This window comes from Peromyscus californicus, unplaced genomic scaffold, assembly GCF_007827085.1.
Source record: "Peromyscus californicus insignis strain IS unplaced genomic scaffold, ASM782708v3 Scaffold_4__1_contigs__length_199733344, whole genome shotgun sequence".
Lineage (NCBI taxonomy): Eukaryota > Metazoa > Chordata > Mammalia > Rodentia > Cricetidae > Peromyscus > Peromyscus californicus.
Genome location: NW_026294562.1, coordinates 24,140,736 through 24,159,325, shown reverse-complemented (window position 1 = coordinate 24,159,325; position 18,590 = coordinate 24,140,736). Strand labels below are relative to the sequence as shown.

The following is an 18,590-nucleotide window of genomic DNA, read 5'->3' as shown; positions in this document are numbered from 1 at the left end:
ATCCCAGTATCATCGACCCCACTCCCACCACCAGATTTCCTATTGTTAAAAGGTTGCACTAGTGTGGTATATACCGAGTAGCTCAGCCTAAGGAACCATGGGTATGTATAGAAAGGCTACTGGTATCTTTGTGACCCGCTGCTTTGATGAACATGACTGCCAGTTCTAAGGGCTTTTGTGGTGGAGTCATTGGGGTCTTTTACGTAAAGGATCATGTCATCTGCAAATATGGGTATATTGACGCCTTCCTTTCCTGTCTCTGACCCTTTCCTTTCATTCCCTTGTTTTATTGTCCTAGCTAAGACTTCAAGCATTATGTTGAACAGGAGTGGAAAGAGTGGACGTCCTTGTCTTCTTCTTGGTCTTAGTGGAAATACTTCTAGATTTTTCCCATTTACCGCAATGTTGGCTGTAGTTTATCCTACAAATCCTTTATTACGTTGAGATATGTTCCTTTCATCCCTAGTTCCTTCGGGGTTATGAAAGGATGTTTCATTTTGTCAAAAGCTTTTTCTGCTTCTATTAAATGACCATGTGATTTCTGTACTTGAGTCCATGTATATGATGAATTACATCCATTGATTTGCATGTATTAAACTGTCTCTGAACTTCAAACCGACTTGATCATGATTAACAATCTTTTGAATGTGTTCTTGAGTTCAGTTTGCAAATACTTTACTGGGAACTTTTGCCATCTACATTTATCAGGGGAAATGACCTGTAATGTCTCTGTGTGTGTCTTATTTGGATACCAGAATAATATGGTAATATTGGCTTTGCAAAATGAGTTTAGAAGCATTTCTTCCTTTTTGGTTTTGTGGAATAATTTGAAAGGATTGGCGTTAGCTCTTTGCAGAGCAGTGAATCCACTTGGGTCTGTACTTTTTCTTTTAGTTGGGAGATATTTTTTTATTACTGCTTGAATCTTGTTTGCTATCGATCTGTTTAAATTACTGATCTCTCTTGGTTTAACTTTGATAGGTAGGTCATCGTCGTACTCATCTAACTCACCCATTTCTTTAGTTTTTTTTTTTCTCCCAGTTTGGTAGACTATAAGTTGTCAAGATGTGTTCTGAGGATTTTCTGAATTTCCTTGGTATTTGTTGTAATCTCCCCCCTTTTCTTCTTTAGTTTTATTAACATGAGCATTCTCTCTCTCTCTCTCTCTCTCTCTCTCTCTCTCTCTCTCTCTCTCTCTCTCTCTCTCTCTCTCTCTCTCCGTCTTGTCTGACTAGTTTGGTTAGCAGTTTGTTGCTCCTGTTTATCTTTTGAAAGATAAACTCTTTGTTTCATTGATTATTTGTATCTTCAAATTTTTCTTATTATTAATTTCTTCCATGATTTCAATTATTTCTTTTTGTACACTGCTTTGGGGGTTGACTTGTTCTTGTTTTTTCAAGGCCATAAGGTGCATCCTTAAGCTGCCTGTTCGAGAAATCTTTGGTTCTTTCAATGTAGGCACATACAGCTGTGGTGTCCCTTAGAACTGCTTCCACCATATCCCATATCTTCATTTTTTTTTAAATCTAAGAATTTTCTAATTTCTTTAGTGACCCATTCACATTCAGATGTAATCTCCCTAAGTTTGCATATTTTCTGGGCATTCTCTTCCTGTTGATTTCTAGCTGTATTCCATATTGTCAGATATAATACAAGAAGCTATTTCAATTTTCATGTATTTGTTGATGAGTACTGTGGTGGTTTGAATGAACGATGTCCTTCATGGGTCCATATATTTTAACACTTGGTCTCCAGCTGGTGGCGCTGTTTCAGGAGGTTATGGAACCTGTAGGAAGGGGAGCTTTATTGGAGGAGGTACATCATCGAACGTGGTAGTGGGAGGCTTTGAGGTTTATACTCTTGCCTCCTCCCCAGTCTCTCTTTTTGCTGTCCATGTGTGAGTGGAAATGTGATCCACCAGCTTCCTGATCTACCACCAAACCATGCCTTTCCTGCCGTCATGGACTCCGTCCTTCTGAAACTATAAGCTAAAATAAAGCCTTTTTTCCTTCAGCTGCTTTTGGTCATGATATTTTACATAGCAGCAGACAAGTAATCCACTTGCATTGTATCCTAAAATGTGATCTTATTTTAGAGAAAGTTCCATGGGTTGCCGAGAAGAATGTGCATTCTTTAGTGTTTAGATAGAATGTTCTGAGGACATCTATTAAGTCTATTTTATGTAGGATGTCATATAACTCCCTGGTTTCTATATTTTTTGTCAGGATGACCTATTTATTGGTGAGAGTAAGATATTGAAATCACTCTTTTATTGTGTTAAGGTTAATCTGTGACTTTATATAATGTCTTATAAAATTGTGTGTACCCATGTTTGTGGTATATATGTTTAGAATTGCAAATGTCCTTCTTAAAAGGAAACTTGATTTGCAATTTCTAGTATCTAAATTACTCCTTGTCTTTTTTATGTATAATTAGTTTACAGAAATGAAACATCCTTTTGATGGATTGTTCCATTAATCAGTATGAGGTGATGACCTTCTTGATCTCCAAGTTAAATTGGTTTGAAGTCTATTTTGTCAAATGCCAAGATATTGACTCCTATTTCCTGGTTCCTTTTGCTTGAAATACTTTTTTTTTCATCCCTTTGCCCTAACACCAAATCTGTTTTGAAGGCAAAATGTGTTTCTTGGCGGCAGAAACAAGATGGATTCTGGTCTTCCTTCCTTCCTTCTTTCCTTCCTTCCTTCCTTCCTCCCTCCCTCCCTCCCTCCTTCTCTCTCTCTCTCTCTCTCTCTCTCTCTCTCTCTCTCTCTCTCTCTCTCTCTCTCCTTCTTTTTGACTCAATATGTCAGTTTGTGTCTTCTGATTTGGGAACTAAGACACTGAAGAGTTATTATTTAAAGGTGTGTAATAATTCATGTCATTTTGTTGATTATGTAGAGTCTGGTGTTTTTCTAATCCTCATTTGTTTAACCACAGTCATACCATACCCTTTAATTTTTTCCCTACTGCCCTTGAATGTGCTCACCGTTTTCTTCAGTCTGAAAAATTCTGCCCAACATCCTCTGCAGAACTGACTTAGCAATCATAAACTCCTTTAGCACACATGAGCTGCCTTTGCATGTGACTTTGTTCTCTCTTGCCACTGCGTTCCTTGTGCTGTATAGTCAGTGTTTTAACAGTGACATGATGTAGGAGGTTGGTTTGGGTTTTATCCCAGGGTCTTACCCCTTTGGATTTCTATATGCCTCTTCTACTTCGATGGACCTCTCTAGGTTCAGGCAATTTTCTGCTGATCGTATTGAAGATATTTTCTATGCCTTTTGCATGGTGTTATTCTCCTTCTATATCCATAATTAATAAATTTGATCTTTTCACAGTATCCCAAAGTTCTTGTATATTCTGTTTCTGTTTTTATATAAATTTATTGTTGTTTTCAACTGAATGTACCAATTCCTGTATCTTATCTTCAAGTCCTGGTGTTCTCCCTTCCTGTGAACCATTCTATTAGTGAGGTTGCCCACTGAGCTTTCTATTTGGCTTAGTGAAATTTTCATATCCAGCATCATTTCAGCCTGGTTTTTCTTCAGTATGTTTGTCTCTTTATCATACTTCATTTTCAGATCTTACATTGACTTCCTTATTTTATCCACCTGTTTATATGTTCTCATGGAATTTACTCAGACATCTGCCTTTGTTTCTTTTCATTTCTTTGAACATATTTATCCTTACTCCCTTGGAAATTCTTTGTCTGGAATTTCATCTAAGTCACTGTCATTGGGAGCATTTACTGTGGTATTTGTTATATTTTAGAGGGAATATGTTGTCTTGGGTTTTCATGTATTCTGTATTTAGATTTGTGTATCAGGAGTTAGATTGTCGATTGCATTAAAAAAAACTATTTTAAATTTAGGTCACATTTTTTTCTCCAGATGGGAGTGTTTACAATATGCAGAAGAGGCTAGGTTATAGTTGAGACACCATTCTCCTTTGTAAAACACCAGAGAACCATACTTTATTCCCAGCCCTACCCTGTAACAACAGTCGATATCCAGAGGTGGGTAGATACACTAGGAAAATAGAGTAATAGTTGATTGTGCAAGAATCACCCCTGAAGTACTAATCATCTTAGGAAATAAAGGGATCTTGATAACACTACGTGTACTCCTATTTAGTTATCATGGGTGTCAGCAGTGTCAGAGGGAATAAGAAGAAATCACTGTAAGACCCGTAATTGGTATTGGGGAGACAGAAAACAAAGTGGAAGAGAGAAATAAAGGGGCAAAACAGTCAGGGCAATGAGGGAATTTAGGTGAGAGGTAGACTGAAGATGAATTAAGACATGCTATAGGACAATGTAGAATAGTCTTGTCTCTCAGAAGGCTGAGGCACAGGGGCCCTGCAAGGCAGATCATGTTCTTGGGGAAGAGAAAAAAGCAAAAGAATAAGGAGAGGTAAATCTAAAATAAGAAGGAAAGCGAGTAATAGAGGTCAAGAATGGAGTTGAGATGGCCTGCTAAGATGACCGTGAGTACTAAACACAGGTGGGATAGACGAGGAGAGAGAGAAAGCTAGGTGGGGACATGGGTTAGAAAACTGATGGTCTGAGGCTGGCTCTCATCTGTCTCTCTCATGTGCCTTCTCTACTGTGCCTTTTGTTATCTTCTTGAGTCAGAGTCTCACTATGTAGCCCCAACAGGCCTAGTACTCACCGTATTTAGACCAGGGTAGCCTCAAACTCAAGACAACGCTCCTGCCTCAGCCTTCTGAGTTCTACATGTTCCACCATGCTTGAATTTCTGATAACTCATTTAAAATTTTTATTTCTTAAGATTAAAAAAAAGCACAGCTGAACATACTTATGGGGTACAGTGTGATATTTTCATTTATGCATACATTACGAAATGGTTACAGTGAAGTAATTAGCATGTTGATCACTTTATGTAGTGGTGATACCATTTAAATCTAGTCTTTTAACAACTTTGAAACATATAGTACATATTCACTTTGGTCGTGTTTTTCTGTAATAAATCCTGCGAACTTATGACCTGGCTGGAACACTGTGGTATTTGCACAGCCCCTCCCTGTCTTGACAACCTTGAGCTCCTGGTAACTACATTATACCCTCTGCTTCTGTGTTTGACTTTTTCAGATTCCACATGAACATCAGACCATATTTTGTCTTTCTGTGCCTAGCCTATCTCTCTTAGCACAGCTCTCCAGCTTTCCTAACACTGACATGGTACTAACAGTCTTACTAACACTAACATGGCATGTTTTGTTTCTTTTCTTTTCTTCTCTGGCTGGGTAGTTGTCTCACTAAGTCTATGCTCCACATTTTCTTTATCCATTCATTTACTGATAGACAGATGGGTCAATTCCACATCCTCGCTAGAGCTCACATATTTTTGTTAGTGAATAATAGTGCATCCTAAGGCAGTCTGTTTCTCACATAGTGAAGGACATTATGGTTGCTTCTAATTTGGAGCAATTGTGAATAAAGCTGCTGTAGACATCATGTATGGATTTTTGTGTATACATGTTTTCAACTCATTGAGTAAATGGCAGAAAGTCCAGTTGTTGGATCATTCAGGGAGACTGTTTATCTTTACAAAGCACTGTCAATCTGTCTTCCCAAGTGACTATCCTTTCTGCATATCTACATTCTCCCCAGGAGTTAGTGGTCTCTGTATTTGGGTTTCATCCATTTCAAGACATGTGGTGGTGTATCGTTGTTTGAATTTTCAGTTCCCAGCCACACATGATGTTGAACAGTTTTCATGTGCTTACTTACCATGGTGTTTCTCATTTGGTGAAATGTCTGTTTAGATCTCTTGACCATTTTTAAATTGAGTTTTCTGCTTCCTGATGGTTAGATCTTAAGAGATCTTTGCAACCAGAAGTGATAGCATGTATTTGCAATCCCAGTACTCTGGAGCTGAGGCAGGGGAATAACTTGAACTTAAGGCTAGCCTGAACAAATTAGAGGATATTCTGGATACTAGTCCTGTATTACAAATATTTTTCTCCCAGTCTTTTCATCCTTTTTTGTGAGAAACATTTCTACAGCAGACATTTTAAATTGTAATACTGTCCAATACTTTTTTCTTTATATAGTGTGCCCTGGTTCTATGTCTAAAAAGTCTCTTCAAACTCAAGCTCATCTAGATTTTCTCTTGTGTCGACTTCCAGAATTCTTATAGTTTTGTGATTTATAGTAGGCCTATAAGTCATTCTGAGTTATATTTTTTTTGTTAAAGAAACAAGATTTCCTTTCTTCCTTGATGTTGTTGTTCCAACACAATTTGTTGAAAAGACTAGCTTGTCTCTCTAGTCTTTGCTCTTCCACCAAAGATAAATCATCACAGAAAGCTGAAGTTGAGCTATCCCCATTTTACAGATAAATAAAAGACAAGCAACTTGTACATAGTCACAGATTCATAAGCAATATTGCTGAGAATTACAGGAGTTTTTTTCAAGCCTAAAATTCCAGAACTATGTAGATTAACATAAAGTATGCGAGTGCATAAAATTTAGATAAGGTATGGTGAATTGTGGGACAGTTTGTTTAATAATGTTTATTTATTTTTTTTTATTTATTTTATTTATTTTTTTATTTTTTTTGGTTTTTCAAGACAGGGTTTCTCTGTGTAGCTTTGCACCTTTCCTGGAACTCACTTGGTAGTCCAGGCTGGCCTCGAACTCACAGAGATCCACCTGCCTCTGCCTCCCAAGTGCTGGGATTAAAGGCGTGAGCCACCACCGCCCGGCTGTTTAATAATGTTTAAATATAATTGCCCCTAGGAATTTTATGATGAGTGGCCAATCAAGCTTGGAGAAGTTGAACCTTATAAAGGACCAAAGACTCCAGATGGCAGGGTAAATGTGAACATCTTCTTCAGTGCTATCTGGGTACGGTGCCAAGAATCTGAGGTGGTCAGAGGAAAGAAATTTCACTGGAACCCTGCCAAGCTCTGTCCCATACAGCAGGGTGGACCTTCACATCTCATTAAATTCTTGCTTTCCTTTGCCGCAAACCCTAAACTTGGTGGGTGGGTCTGTGGTTCTCTGTATGAGGGAGGCATCAGAGCCATTGGTGCTGGGTTTCTCTGTGTAACAGCCCTGGTTGTCCTGGAACTCACTCTGTAGACCAGGATGGTCTTGAACTCACAGAGAACTGCCTGCCTCTGCCTCCCGAGTGCTGGGATGAAAGGCGTGTACCACCAACATATGTCAGCACAATGTTTTAGGAAGCGCTTGGGCTCTTTTTTAGTTGGGCAGGATGGGGACCCCCGGGGACTGGGTTAGGTTTACTGCCACACTCGACTGCAAGCTTCATGGAGGCAGGAAGAGCATTCGCTTCTCCACCACCATATTCTCAGCTCATGGAAAACAAGTGGAAGGTCTTGTCGGGGCCTCAGATTCTTCACCTGCCCCAGGCCCTTCCAGCATGGACCTCTGTTGTGGGAGGTGCCTGCTGAGATGGGCTGTGAGAGAAGGCTGTGTGCTCACGGCATGATCGGTGTCTGCTTGCAGGTGATAAAGTGTAGGTTTTTTCCCTAATGAAGTCATTAATGTCAGCTACACATGGACAACGAGAAGCAATCAATTAAAAGTAAAGACAGAGTTGTTGGTGGTTTAGTTATCAGATTCCCCCAAAAGCTGTTTGGGTAAATTCAGCTTTTTAAAATGACACTGAGCCCTCTCTTATTGTGTGGATGCAGTCCATACTGTCTCCTGTCTGATTACAAGCCTGTAACTAATATCTAAGTAGTTTAGTAACTTACATTATACAGAAAACTATGGCCAGGAAATCAGATGCTACTTATTAAGAATTTTAAAGCACACATCCTCCAGGGAAGATCACTTTTGTGGGAAATAATACTGTGCTCACAATCTCCTTCCCTCCTAGGAAATCATCTTTTATAAAGTCATCGACTACATTTTACACGGAAAAGAAGAGATTAACGTGATTCCGTACGTGTTTCCCTGAAATAGCCATGGGAGTTGCCGCTGGGGTTTTGTACCTGATCATTTTTATATATTCCAATAACTTTTTAAATCTTCTCCAAGGTCACCGCCGGCAGACCACTGGACACTCCTTAGTGGATTGCCAACATACGTTGCTGAAAATGGATTCGTAAGTCATTAGACAAACTTAAATGCTAACTAACAGTGTGTGAAACTCTTGTTAGTTACAAGGTAAATACAATAGTTGAGCCAAGAACGTGTGAGATAAGGGTGAGATGACCACTTTCTTTGGTACAGGAGAAAGGGAAGGAAGCTAGGAAAGACAATGTAAGTTAATCAGGGCGTTGAAATTATATGAAAATATTTAGTTAACTTGAGAAAGATTCATACGTTTTTCACGTTATTATTCTGAAGAATCATAATTTTTAGATATTCACTTAAAGCCATGGATATTCAAAGTCAGAGGCTGTGACTCTCAACAAGTTCCCTTCCATCTCAAGTGCTCAGCAATCTTAATATGACTATGAATATGTTCTCTGAAACATGTCCATGATAGGAAAGTTAGAAGAAAAGAATCAATTGGTTTGCATCTTCAAACCACACTTGGGAGGGTCCACAAGTCCATGAAATAATGTCAAACATTCAAATTAGATCGTGAAATTAACAATGACCAAAGAGTCCTCAAGTTCTTAAAGTATCAACACTCACAGAAGTAGCAAGATGAGGGTGTGTGGGAGTGTGTGCTTATAATCCCAATAGTGAGGAGGCTGAGGCAAGAGGATTGCTAATCCCACACAAAGCAGAGCTGCATAGGGAAATCCAGATTCACACAAAGAAACAAGTAAACTAAACCCCCCAAAAGTAAATATGCACACACACAAAAATACAAACGCTTCAGAAGATTTCCACATTTTCTTTGTAAGACTAGTGTAAAAAGAGTAGATATGTTTTATCCACTCTTAGAAAGCATTTAACACCAGCAGTTTCCATAGCTCACAGAGCTTGGAGTGGTAGGTGAGATAAACCTTCAGACCTCACCCAAAACTGTCAGGTGTTTTTCAGGAATTTTGTGATCAGGTAAATGTTGGTAGCCTATACCCTTCACAGTGGAAGTGTTTACACCAGGTGAATGGGCAACTTATACAACCCTGGTGTTATCCCCACACCCTAGCCAGGAAAACCCATCCCACCAGCCCTCTTTGGAGATGACAATTCAAGGTTCATCCAGTGAATGTGAACAGAGCACTAAACTTTTGTGGACTTTAATGTCCTCATCTTTAAAAGGAGAGGACTACTCAACCGTTACCATCCAGGCTTGAAATACTATCACTTTAAGTTGGACTTTGGTTGAAGTAAAAATAGTCTTGTGTTAAGACCCGTTTGTGCACATGACCCAGGCACAGATAATTCAGAGCAACTCAAAATGGATATGAGAAACAGTCTCTGAATCCCGGCTGTAAGAGCAGTATCTCATAGGGAATTCTCACTTTGGAGCAACTGAAACACTGCCTGGCCTTTTCCTCTTACCCCTCCACACCACCTTGCTTTATGAGAATAGAAAGCAAGTCCAGTGCTTGCTCACACCTGCCTCAGCAGGACGGCCTTCCTGCTCACCTTTCTCTTTTGCTTGGGCTGAGGAGTTGTTGGAAGTCGAAGGCCGTCACATGGGATGTGGGGAGGAGTAAAGATGGCACTAAATGTACGTCAGCGATGTAGCAGAAGAGGAGGTGACTTCAGTGAGCCTATCGTAGGCTAATTAGACATGGCCTAACCCAGGGAATGTGTGCTAATGTGTTTACCAAGCTGCCAAGAGCTTCGTGGGAAACTCTTACTCCACCCCCGTGGGCTTACGTGGCCCCGACCTCACCATGTTTCAGAAGGACTCTGTCTCTCGCTTCACAGATCTGCAACATGCTGAATGCCCCTGCGGACGAGTACTTCACATTTCAGGTAAGGGCGGCCATGACCCTGCCTCATCCCTCAGGACTGGAGGCATGGTGGGTGCTCTCTCTTCCTCCCTATCCGTAGAGTCTGCTGTACTCGTGCCTTAGGTGTAGACAGCGGGCGCACAGAGGGTCCAAGCTGCAAATCTGTAGCTGGGCCAATGGCCGTCAAGAAGCAGATTCTCAGTAAAGAAGGGGCCTGAGAGAAGAAAAATAAGAGAAGATGAGAGAGAGAGAGAGAGAGAGAGAGAGAGAGAGAGAGAGAGAGAGAGAGAGAGAGAGAGTATGTGTGTGTGTGTGAATGCATGAGTGCACACTGAAACACTTCCATTCCCTTCTGTTCTTGGTTCTCTAGGGGCAGCAACTGAGCTTGGTGCTTGACAGGGCTCCATAGCTCTTGTCTGCATGAATGATTGGCTGGAGACACTGTATGGCCCAAATCCAGCCCTGGGGTGCTGTTCTCAGCAGCCCTTCCTACAACGTACTGTAACTGTGATCTGAAACAGAGAAAAAGATTCTTACTGGGTCCTGGATTTTACCTCTGTTTTAATCACCATTCAGAAGCCCACTTCCTGGAGAACCTTCCTCCACTTCCCACAGGACAGCCCCCCAACCAATCCCTCTGTATCCACTGTCTGAGCTAACCCATTTCTACTCACTGTCACAGCTGTGGTTTGAATGTCACCCCTTAGAGTTCATGTGTTGAAAGCTCCGTCCCCAAGTTCATGTACGTACCATTTCTCGATGGGTATATTTAGAGGTAATTCAGATAAATGAGGGTGGAGCCAGAAGGCACAGGGCATCACCAGCTTCCCAAGAAAAGGAAGAGAGACTTAAGCTGGCACTTTCAGGGCCTCCTGTCCTGGGATGCTCTTTGCCATGTTATGATGCAGTGAGCAGCCCCTCTGAGATTATGGAGCCATGCTCTCAGGCCTCTCAGTCTCTCTTCTCACACTGTGAGAAATATAAATTCACTTTTTTAAAAAAATAAATTACCCAGGCTGTGGTATTATATTAGAGCAGCAGAAAAGGGATTATAACAATGATAAGACTTTGGGTTTCATCTTCTTTCTAGCTTTATCTAATTCTCCAAAAGGACCTGTCCATTATCTCTGCTAGACCTTCCTGGTCCCTTGGAAGAACTAGATGAAATTGCCATACCAGAATGCTGCAGCCTCTCTTCTGTGCGTGCTGGCACTCTGTGTCCTGCATTTCATAAACATTAAAGCCCTGATCTGAGTCAGGAGTAGAGACTGCCCTCCCCAGGGGGCACTGCTAATGTTTGTCTTTCTCTGTGCTGTGTAGACACATGGAGTCCCACTGATGCCTGAATGGAAGAGCTAGCTTCCTTAGGGTATGGGGGATCCTGCCACAGCAGCAAGCTAAGCCCTGTCTTGGGAAATCTGTGCACAGCTGTTTGGTTAAATGGAGGTTTCCCCCGGCTCTGCCTGCCCATCCCTTTGCTCACTGATGTGGAAACACACAAACACCATATGGCCCTGTGACTCCTTGTCCCTCCCTTCCTGCAACCAGAGCCTGCTTGTGGTTGTGTTGTGCCCAGCCCTGACCTTTAAATCTATAGCAATTGCATGTTGGGATAGATGGCCATGTAAGAAAGGTGAACAGTGAATTTTTAAGTGATTGAACCTAGAGCAGCTGCTGTGGAATCCAAGTGAGGATAGAGTTGATTCAGTATAAGCAAATGCCCACTGAGGTTTGAGGAGCCCCTGGAGCAATGCTGTGAAGAGGATGGGGGGATCTTTTTGTGGCTTCAGGAGTCCCTGTAATGGTACAAAACTCCAGTCTCCAGTGATCTCCCAGAAACTCAGCAGACTTCAGTGTGGTACCCATGGAAATGTGCCTGTCAGAACCCCAATGGTTCAGGGCTGCTGTACTCAACAGTCATGTTTGTTCCAAGGCCCTGCCTCCCAGATAGTGAGTGAGTATGACAGGCCCATCCTAGGAGGCAACCAGAATCCTCTGGTGGGCAATATTGACCTAGGAAAACCCAGCAGTCCTGTGTGTTGTTCCAGAGCTGCATTGAGGTGACTTGACTCATCCTTGTGTCAATCCTTTTCTCCATAGCCTGGGTAGGACCCTGTCTATCTAACTGCCATTTCCAGCTCCCTCACCATATCCCCTCCCAAACATGCCCTGTGTATCAGCCCCCAGAGCAGATATGTGATGGGGAATCTGCCATCCCCAGAGCACCAGCCTCTTTCCACACTCTGCCTCCTCCTTCTTACTCTGCAACTCATGCCCTACCCCGATTCTTATTATTCCCTGTTGTACCTAAAAATGCTGAATGGAAAAACCAAACATTGAAAATGAGCTGTTTGGGGAGCAAGCCAGCAGAGGCAGTGGTTCTCAAACTGCGTTCCCTGGGGTCAATGTATATGTTTCCGACGGTGTCGTAACAAAAACCAAGTACCACTTACCCTTGGAAACAACATGAGAAGTATTCGCCTGTTGTTCTGAAGACCAGAGTGTAAAATGTTTCATATTGTTCTAAAACCAAGATGTCAGAGGACGGTGTTCCTCTGGGAAGACACTAGAGAAGAACCTGTGTCCTGACCTTCCCAGACCCTTGGGCTCCTGTGGGCTGCTGGGATTCCATGGTCCATACCCTCTCCCATCTTCCACATCAGCAGTTGGACCAGCAGACCTTTCTCTGCCAGATGTTCCTTCCCTGATTCTGACATCACTACTTTTCAGGTTCTTGGTTATTATATTGATCCTTCTGTAAAATCTAGGGTAATTTCTGCTTCTCAGTTAGCTGACTGATAACTGTAATTTCATCTGTAAGATCACACTCATGGGTACCAGAGACTAGGCATAGGCATCTTTGGCCAGGGAGTCTTTGCCCTGCTTACCAGTCAGTGTTCCTTGAATTGGACTAAGGGATCTTTCCTTTAAAGAGACCTTCAACTCTGGGGTTGGGGTAGGGGCGGTGGTGGAGGAGTCCATAGAATTGTCTCAGTTAAAAGTTTTTATCCTAAATTTTAGATTTCTTCTATCATTTTGCAGTCAAAATCTCTAAATAAAGGCAAAGCAAACAAAGGTGAACAAAGAGCAAATGGACATTTACTAGAACATCCAGAAGCAGTCAGTAAAGCTTATTTCAGAAGGTTTAAGATTATCCATGAAGGGTGGGGACGTGGCTCCTAGCTGGTTTCCAAGGATGGAACCTTGAGAACATAGGATACTGCATCCATTTTTCTAAAGCTTTGACCTTTAAGGCCCAGCACTGAGGTTTAGTTTCTCTGTTTTTCACTCTAAGGACAATGACTGGTGATAAATAATGAATAAGTTATATGTACAACTTGTTGGTATAATAAATAATCATGTGTTGAGAATTACATGCTCAGCACTATTCTACTACTTACATGAAACTGAGAGTTTATATAATAGTCTCCACCCTTTGATCAGAAGACCTCAAAGACCCAAACCAGCGACTCTAATGCATTTGGAAAACACAAAGTGTGTGATCCGGGCAATGAGTCCTGTTTGAATTCTGAAAAATGCAAGTTCTTTGTGGGTTTGGAAAGTCAGAGAAGGCTCCATGGGTGAGCCAAGATTCAGCTTAAAACCCTGTGGAGGGCTAAATAAAGCCATGAGATGTTTGAAAAACCATCATTGTGACATGTTGAGTCTTTGGATCCCTTTGCCTTAGCTACATACTGTACAAATGCACCCTGTGGTTCTCTTGCTTGAGAGGGCATCAGAATGGCTGAGGGACCTTGTTTAAGATGCGTTCCCATAGACTGTGTGTGCCTAAAAAGAATCTATTGTGGGGATGGAGCATAAACAAAAGTAAAACACCTTTGCACAGTTAAAGTAATATTCTGCAGCATAAATGAATGTAACACATCTTTGCCTCGTTAAAATTATTATTCCCCAATGGTGGTCCTTGGGTCACATTTTGAGAAACACTTCTGAAGTTATTTGTCTGCATCCCTCCTGCTAGCATGGGAGCATCTTGACATAGGGCCTGTGGTTGACTCCTTATAACTCAAGCAACTGGCCTGGGTTTTAGTTTGTCATAGGGTCTCACAGGTTTTAGTAATAACAACATACTATAAAGTGAAAGACTGTCTCGATGGATTAGACAGAAATTATACTAAGTACTCAACCGAGAGACGCTAACATAAGAAATTAACTACACAAACATTGCAAGGTGGAAACAGTGCAAAGGAAACAGAGAGGTAATGTAAGGCTAAGAGGCCCTGTCCATCCCCAGGGATGAGGACAAAGGGGAGGGTTATAGTATCAGAACACAGTTGCCCTAGTTATGGTACATTTGAATGGATGGCCTAGGGTACTTATCCTAACCATGTTCTCACCCCAAGGTTTACTTTAAAATAAGCTGAGTGGTGGTTGGGTAGTGGTGGTTGTAGGTATAGTAGAGGGTGTATTGGGGTGATGGGATATTTCAGTTGATTCTAATAGCAGTTGAAATTTTCCGCGAGAGATGAGCATACACATAAGCACAAAGACACATATAAATCTAATGAGACCCCATAAGGTCTATGAGTTGTATATTGTCTGTTTCTTGGTTTTGGGTACTGTACTGCAGTTACAGGAGATGTTTCCATTGGTGGGAACTGAATGAAGAGTCCGTGGATTTCTCTGTACATTTCTTTTGAAACATCTTGTAAATCTATAGTTGTTTCAAAATTAAAAAGTGGAAATATTAAAGTGACTTAAGTTCCCTTATTGTTTCTAGAAAGGACCGGTAGATGAAACTGGCTGGGTCATTAAAAACGTCTTGTCCCTGCCTATTGTTAACAAGAAAGAAGACATTGTGGGAGTGGCCACATTTTACAACAGGAAGGATGGGAAACCCTTTGATGAGCATGACGAGCACATCACTGAGGTAAGCGTGGGAAAGAACAAGAGAGGCAGCGGCACATCGTGAAATCATGGCGGCTGCATTAGCTACTCCTTGGTCTGGAACGACGTTCCAAAGAATGTTGAAGACACGAGTCTCATAGTTGTAATCAAGATGCTGTGGTGGGGTCATTTCTGTTTCTGGATTTCTATAAACTGCAACCTTTTATGTTCAAGCATAAAGTTTTGATTTCACCCAAATTCTTCCCAATCCTTTAATAACAGCAAAGAATATTTTTATCCCCCTCCCCTTCCTCTTTTATAATCTCTCCCATTCTTGGCCTCAAACGTCTGTCTAATTTTTAGGTCCTACTTTATTTTATTCTGTTTGTAATTCCTTTTCTGCAGTAGAATATTCTGGAAACATGGCACCTGAAAAGCAAAGCTTAGTCAATCTTACTGTCTGGGCAATAAAGTCAGATTTGTTTTTCCTTACGTTGATATGAAGAGCTGGGTTGGCAGCATGGGTCGGGGAAGGGCTGGTGAAGTCCCATCCCTTAGCTGAGGAGCAATTGTAAATTGGTGGCTTCTGGAGAAGGGTCAGTTTTCTTCAGGAAAGAGCCCCTGAGAAGCCACCCATGCTCCAGTAGATGGTCCCACCCCCACGCACATACGGGCAGCACTAAGTGGATCCAGTGGGTTTAAACACAGAGCCCATGAAGTTGAGAGGTGGAAGCGATGATGGAGTGTCAGGTGAAGAATTGGGAAGAAGAGAATGAAGGTGAATTTGATCAAAACACATTATGTGCACACATGAAATTCTCCAGCAATAACTAAAACAATAAAAGTAATTTAAAAAGAGAACTGGGTTGGTCATAGTGGAAGGGAGATCGCTACAGGAAACTGTGCACATTGTTGCCCGCAAAGCAATTTTTCTTTAACTTTAGAGGATTTGAGTCACTGTTTCTTACACTTCAGACTTTAACCCAGTTTCTTGGATGGTCTCTTTTAAACACTGATACCTACGAGAGAGTGAATAAACTGGAAAGCAGAAAGGACCTTGCTCAGGAAATGATCATGAGCCGCACAAAAGCCACCTGCGATGAAATCGGGTCTATATTGGTAAGTGAGGAAGCCAGTCCTGTGGACAATGGCATATCGCCTCAACTTCTGGAAATCACCTAATGGCTGGGAAGTCAGACCGACGAGAAGAGGCTTAGTTCTGAGATAAGGAGAGGAAGACACAGTGAGGTGTGGGGAGGAGCTCCGTCAGCCAGCGAGCTAGCCTTCCTGGAAGTCCAGACTGCAGTGTTCCAGGAGCACTCTGTGGGTGTGTGGGAGCCGAAGCAGCGACATCTAGATTCAAGTATACTAGTGAGGAAAACAAGGGTTTGAAGAAGGGCAATGTATCCGTCAGTTATTATCCTCTAGTGCTGTGTAACAAACAGTGTATCGTCTCAGTGACCTACATTATTATCTATGTTTTATGTACATAGCTGTGGGTTAAGCAGGCTCTGACTGACCTTGGTGACCAAGCTGTGAGTCTGATTTGCTCTATGGTCTCTCATCTTCTGTGGACCAGCAGCAACCTGGTAACTTAAAGTCTTTGCTCACATGGTCTCTAAAAGTCTTACTGACTAAACCGAATCACATGATCAAATCCAATATCTTCTGATGAGGGAGCCAGTGGATTTTTGCTGACAATGTTCTAATTACCACAAAATAAAGGAACCACATCACATGATCGCTTTTTTTTTTTTTTTTTTTTGGATTTTGGTTTTTGGAGACAGGGTTTCTCTGTGTAGCCCTGGCTGTTCTAGAACTCACTCTGTAGACCAGGTTGGCCTCAAACTCACAGAGATCCACCTGCCTCTACCTCTGAGTGCTAGGATTAAAGGTGTGCACCACTGCCATCTAACCGCATAATCACTTTAAAAAATTTATTTATTCTTATTTTATGTACATTAGTGTTTTGCCTGCATGTATGTCTGTGTGAGGGAGTCAAATCTTGGCGTTACAGACAGTTGTTAGCTGTCCTATGTATGGGTGCTGGATCTTCTGGAAGAGAAGTCCGTGCTCTTAACCACTGAGCCGTCTCTCCAGGCCCCACATAATGACTTCCATTTTGCTTTTTCCTAGTTACTTTTTTTTTGAGTGTGTATATAGGTATAGTGTGGTGTGGGGCATTGGCTTTGTTTTGCTGGGGCCATTAAGAGTTAAAAGATATTTGACTAAAGTATTGAGAGGATAAGCATGAGAACATGCGCATGGATCACGTGAAACTGCTATTGGCCGTTGAAAAAAGAGAGGCAAACCACTCTGTTTCCTTCTTTCCTTTCCTGCCTGCCTGTAGCCCACAGCTTAGTTTTAAGATGGTTACAACTGCGTTTTGGAAAAGGAGAGAACTCATTCGTATTAGGTTATTGGTCTAATTCTTCCTAATCACTTGCTGTAAGGCTCTTCCCATACAAAATGTCTTTATATGTAACAGATGTGTAGCCTATTTTAACTGTATCTTAACTGGTTTTGATAGTAGAGGGATCGGATAGAAATCTTGGTAGGAATTCCACACTTTGATTGCTTTTCCATTTTAGAAATTCAAAGAGAAGTTACATGTGGATGCAATTGAAGAGTGTGACGAAAGACAGCTCCTGGCCCTATTGGTAAGTGTTTCCCTCTGATCCCCATGTTCTTTCTGTACAATCTCTTTGGGCCCGCATTCTCATTTCTCAAGTAAATGTTGAGTTTCCTCAAATGTCTTCCTTGACATTTTCCAAGACTGAAAAGAAAGACTTTTCCTAAAGACCCATCCTTTGGTTTCCTGCTTTTCTCCATCATTGTTCAACATACTTCAATCCACAGAGATCATTTAAACTGTCACTAAACCAGATGACTACAGGAGGCACCTCAGGATCTAGGGAGACCATGGCTAGGTTTATCTTAGTAGCTTCGGGTTACAGCATAGCCAGAGTGCACGCCAGGGTGACAGACCCCAGCCCTTCTTAGGGCAATGACCATGGTGGGAGAGAGAGCATCAGGAGAGAGGAGTGAACAGGAGCTGTGTGGTCTACCCCACGCCTGCGGGGGAACTCAGTTCAGGGACTGTTTCTGTTGAGACACAGAAACACAGAAAAGCAGGTCACTTCCTTCCATGAGTTAAATGTTCCCCCTGAGATCCGTTCATACACATTTCAACACCAAATGGCACATGCCTGCTTTCAGCAACACTAGTTTTTCAGGTGCCTGGGTTGCCCTCTCATGCTCTGTTCCTTTCTGATTCCCAGTGACCTCCTGTATCCCCTCCTCTGTGTTCACTATCACCTCTCTCTGACTTGTCTCCCACCGTGGCAAGTCCTATCTCCTCTCTCCACCCCCTCTTATGTTCCTTCCCTTCCTCCTTCTAGCAGCTCAGCCTCAGAGACGCCCCTTCAGAATCTCGCCTCATTTGATTAGCATTGTTTATCCCACAGAACTGAGTGCATGGTGCCCTGTTCTCTAAGAATCCTGAGCTCTTGCCCTTCATTGGTCTGCATTTGATAAGCATCTCACTAATCTAAATTCCTTATTGAAAAGATTCTTTTTTTTTTTTAATCTCCCGAGTCACAGTCATGATCATGTTCTTCATTAACCTTCCCCTCCCTCACATATTCCTAACTCCTTTGTGGTGGGTTTAAAATAAAAAATGTCTACTATAGAAAGAAAAGAGTCCCTGGGATTGGGTTGGAGTCAAATCCACTTAGAAAAATTTTAAGCATGGCTCTATATTGAGATTCAACTGGTTATCAGCCTCTGGTCATTGTGTAACTGGGCTGGTACAAGGAAGAAGGGTGGGAACAATAGAGGAGATGGAGGGAGAGAGGAAGAAAGAGGAGCCCCTGCACTGTG

The 18,590-nt window shown here is 41.9% G+C and overlaps 1 protein-coding gene across 1 annotated transcript in view; it reads left to right on the top strand.

Annotated features, from left to right (window-relative positions):
• Positions 1-18,590, top strand: part of LOC128124527 (free fatty acid receptor 4) — a 92,508-nt gene that overhangs the window by 47,102 nt on the left and 26,816 nt on the right. Inside the window, exons 6-12 of the mRNA XM_052760931.1 lie at positions 6,766-6,840; positions 7,874-7,938; positions 8,035-8,101; positions 9,835-9,882; positions 14,602-14,751; positions 15,684-15,827; positions 17,300-17,368. Coding sequence (XP_052616891.1) covers positions 6,766-6,840; positions 7,874-7,938; positions 8,035-8,101; positions 9,835-9,882; positions 14,602-14,751; positions 15,684-15,827; positions 17,300-17,368 — 618 coding nt within the window. The remainder of the gene's footprint in view (positions 1-6,765; positions 6,841-7,873; positions 7,939-8,034; positions 8,102-9,834; positions 9,883-14,601; positions 14,752-15,683; positions 15,828-17,299; positions 17,369-18,590) is intronic.